Source organism: Coturnix japonica, unplaced genomic scaffold, assembly GCF_001577835.2.
Source record: "Coturnix japonica isolate 7356 unplaced genomic scaffold, Coturnix japonica 2.1 chrUnrandom580, whole genome shotgun sequence".
NCBI lineage: Eukaryota > Metazoa > Chordata > Aves > Galliformes > Phasianidae > Coturnix > Coturnix japonica.
In genome coordinates this window covers 1-3705 of record NW_015439954.1, presented here as the reverse complement: position 1 = coordinate 3705, position 3705 = coordinate 1, and the positions used below count along the sequence as shown (strand labels likewise).

At 55.3% G+C, this 3705-nt stretch overlaps 1 protein-coding gene across 1 annotated transcript; it reads right to left on the bottom strand.

The window, feature by feature from the left end:
• Positions 1 to 356: 356 nt before the first annotated feature.
• Positions 357 to 3625, bottom strand: LOC107307397 (transmembrane protein 147-like). The gene is made up of 3 exons (XM_015850908.2): positions 3498 to 3625; positions 1885 to 2006; positions 357 to 654 (listed from the first exon to the last, which is right to left on the bottom strand). The coding sequence occupies exons 1-3, from the start codon at positions 3522 to 3524 to the stop codon at positions 534 to 536; spliced, it is 270 nt and encodes an 89-aa protein (XP_015706394.1). The 5' UTR covers positions 3525 to 3625; the 3' UTR covers positions 357 to 533.
• Between the last annotated feature and the right edge of the window lie 80 nt (positions 3626 to 3705).

The following is a 3705-nucleotide window of genomic DNA, read 5'->3' as shown; positions in this document are numbered from 1 at the left end:
CGCCCAACACCCAATATGGCCGCCCACACACCCAATATGGCTGCCAACAACCAATATGGCCGCCCACACACCCAATATGGCCGCCCAACAACCAATATGGCCGCCCACACACCCAATATGGCCGCCCAACAACCAATATGGCCGCTCACACACCCAATATGGCCGCCCACACACCCAATATGGCCGCCCAATAACCAATATGGCCGTCCACACACCCAATATGGCCGCCCCCAACCAAATATGGCGGCTCCCCCCCAAATATGGCCGCCCCCATCTGCCAAGATGGCCGCTTACACACCCAATATGGCCGCCCCCTACCGCCCCCCCCCCCCAATGATAATAAACCGCTTACGGGGTCAACATTAAAGGCCTTTTATTTGGGGGTGGGGTTTACTTCCGGGAAGGGGCGGGACTTCCGGTTGGCATCCAATCATCACGTTGTTGACTGGGGGGTGGGACTTCCGGGTTCCGCCGTGGTGAGGGGGGGCGCGAGACTTCCGTGTTGATGATGGGGGCGGGACTTCCGGCGGAAGTCACGTGGGCGGCAGTAGAGGGACGAGGAGGCGGAGCGCCCCCAGCCCCAAGATGGCGGCCCCCAAAGCGCGGAAACCGAGAGAACCCCAGGGACCCAACGACAGGAACTGGGACAGCCAGCTGCAATGGGACACAGGGACACATAGAGATTAATAGGGGCATATAGGGACCCACAGAGACCCATAGGGACACATAGGGATACATAGAGACACCATAGAGATACATAGAGACCCATAGGGACCCACAGAGACCCATAGGGACACATAGGGACCCACAGGGACCCATAGGGACACATAGAGACACATAGAGATTAACAGAACGCCCCCTAGTGGCTCGGAGGACTCATTGCAACCCATAGGGATTAATAGGGAACCATAGAGACACATAGGGACCCATAGGGACCCCATAGAGACCCACAGGGACCCATAGAGACCCATAGGGACACATAGAGACCCATAGAGATCCATAGGGACACATAGGGACCCATAGAGACCCATAGGGACCCATAGGGACCCATAGAGACCCACAGAGACCCATAGAGACCCATAGGGACCCATAGGGACCCATAGGGACCCATAGAGACCCACAGAGACCCACAGAGACCCATAGAGACCCATAGGGACCCCACAGGGACACATAGAGATTAACAGAGCGCCCCCTAGTGGCTCGGAGGACTCATTGCAACCCATAGGGATTAATAGGGAACCATAGGGACACATAGGGACACATAGGGACACATAGGGACCCCATAGAGACCCACAGGGACCCATAGAGACCCATAGGGACACATAGGGACCCATAGAGACCCATAGGGACCCCATAGAGACCCATAGGGACCCCATAGAGACCCATAGGGACACATAGGGACCCATAGAGACCCATAGGGACCACATAGAGACCCATAGAGACACATAGGGACCCATAGAGACCCCATAGAGATTAATAGAGCGCCCCCTAGTGGCTCGGAGGACTCATTGCAACCCATAGGGATTAATAGGGACCCATAGAGACCCATAGGGACACATAGAGACCCATAGAGACCCATAGAGACCCTATAGAGACCCATAGAGACACATAGGGGCCCATAGAGACCCATAGGGACCCCATAGGGACCCATAGTGACCCATAGAGACTCATAGGGACCCATAGGGACACATAGAGACCCATAGAGATTAATAGAGCGCCCCCTAGTGGCTCGGAGGACTCATTGCAACCCATAGGGATTAATAGGGAACCATAGAGACCCATAGGGACCCGTAGAGACACATAGGGACACATAGAGACCCATAGGGACCCATAGGGACCCATAGAGCCCCACAGAGCCCCGCCCAACCCGGAAGTCCCTCTTACCCAATCAGGAATCCCTCGTAGGCCACGCCCACCAACATTCCAGCCAATGGGAGCCGGAGTTTCGGTGGCAGCTCATGGCGACCCGAGGCCCAAAGGAGCGACGCCGCGGCCACGTGACGAACCTGGGGGGGGGGGGGGGGGCAGCCCCATAAGTGTGGGGCAGAGACCCATAAGTGGGGCTCAGCCCTATAGATATGGGGCAGACCCATAGATGTGGGCAGAGACCCCACAAATGTGGGTCAGACCCTATAGATGTGGGTCAGACCCATAGATATGGGGCAGACCCATAGATGTGGGTCACAGACCCCATAGATGTGGGGCAGACCCTATAGATGTGGGTCAGAACCTATAGATGTGGGTCACAGACCCCATAGATGTGGGTCAGACCCCATAGATGTGGGTCACAGACCCCATAGATGTGGGTCAGACCCCATAGATGTGGGTCACAGACCTCATAGGTGCATAGGTGTGGGGCAGACCTCATAGATGTGTGTCAGACCCCATAGATGTGGGTCAGACCCTATAGATGTGGGTCAGACCCTATAGATGTGGGGCAGAGACCCCATAGATGTGGGTCAGACCCCATAGATGTGGGTCAGACCCTATAGGTGTGGGTCAGACCCTATAGATGTGGGTCAGACCCTATAGATGTGGGGCAGAGACCCCATAGATGTGGGTCAGACCCCATAGATGTGGGGCAGACCTCATAGATGTGGGTCAGACCCCATAGGTGTGGGTCAGACCCCATAGATGTGGGTCAGACCCCATAGATGTGGGTCACAGACCCCATAGATGTGGGGCAGACCTCACAGATGTGGGTCAGACCCCATAGATGTGGGGCTCAGCCCTATAGATATGGGGCAGCCCTATAGGTGTGGGTCAGACCCCATAGATGTGGGTCAGACCCTATAGATATGGGTCAGCCTTATAGGTGTGGGTCAGCCCTATAGATGTGGGCCAGACCCTATAGATGTGGGTCAGACCTCATAGATGTGGCTCACAGACCCATAGATGTGGGTCAGACCCTATAGATGTGGGTCACAGACCCCATATATGTGAGTCAGACCCCATAGATGTGGGTCAGACCCATAGATGTGGGTCACAGACCCCATATATGTGAGTCAGACCCCATAGATGTGGGTCAGACCCTATAGATGTGGGTCAGACCCCATAGATGTGGGTCACAGACCCCATAAATGTGGGTCAGACTCTATAGATGTGGGTCAGACCCCATAGATGTGGGNCTATAGATGTGGGTCAGACCCCATAGATGTGGGTCACAGACCCCATAAATGTGGGTCAGACTCTATAGATGTGGGTCAGACCCCATAGATGTGGGTCACAGACCCCATAGATGTGGGTCACAGACCCTATAGATGTGGGTCACAGACCCCATAGATGTGGGTCAGACCCCATAAATGTGGGTCAGACCCTATAGATGTGGGTCACAGACCCCATAGATGTGGGTCACAGACCCCATATATGTGAGTCAGACCCCATAGATGTGGGTCAGACCCTATAGATATGGGTCAGACCCTATAGGGGGGGCTCAGCCCTATAGATATGGGTCAGACCCTATAGGTGTGGGTCAGACCCATAAGTGTGGGGCTCACCAGGCTGATGTTGGAGTCCAGCCCCATCTGCACGTGTCTCCAATCAAACTCGATGCCTCGAGCTCCGACCCACAGCGGGACGCAGCTATGGGGCAGACACTGTTAGCCCCTATAGAACCCCATATCTCCCCCATATCCCCCCATATAACCCCATATCCCCCCATATAACCCCATATCTCCCCCATATCCCCCCTATTACCCCCCATAT

What these genes read in the sequence shown, in the direction of transcription:
- LOC107307397 (XM_015850908.2), bottom strand. Translation starts at nt 3,524, where the DNA reads ATGGGGCTGGACTCCAACATCAGCCTG. An exon ending in TGGACTCCAACATCAGCCTG is followed by an intron (nt 2,007 to 3,497) that starts GTGAGCCCCACA and finishes CCCCCCCCCCAG; the next exon opens with GTTCGTCACGTGGCCGCGGC. An exon ending in TACGAGGGATTCCTGATTGG is followed by an intron (nt 655 to 1,884) that starts GTAAGAGGGACT and finishes GTCCCATTGCAG; the next exon opens with CTGGCTGTCCCAGTTCCTGT.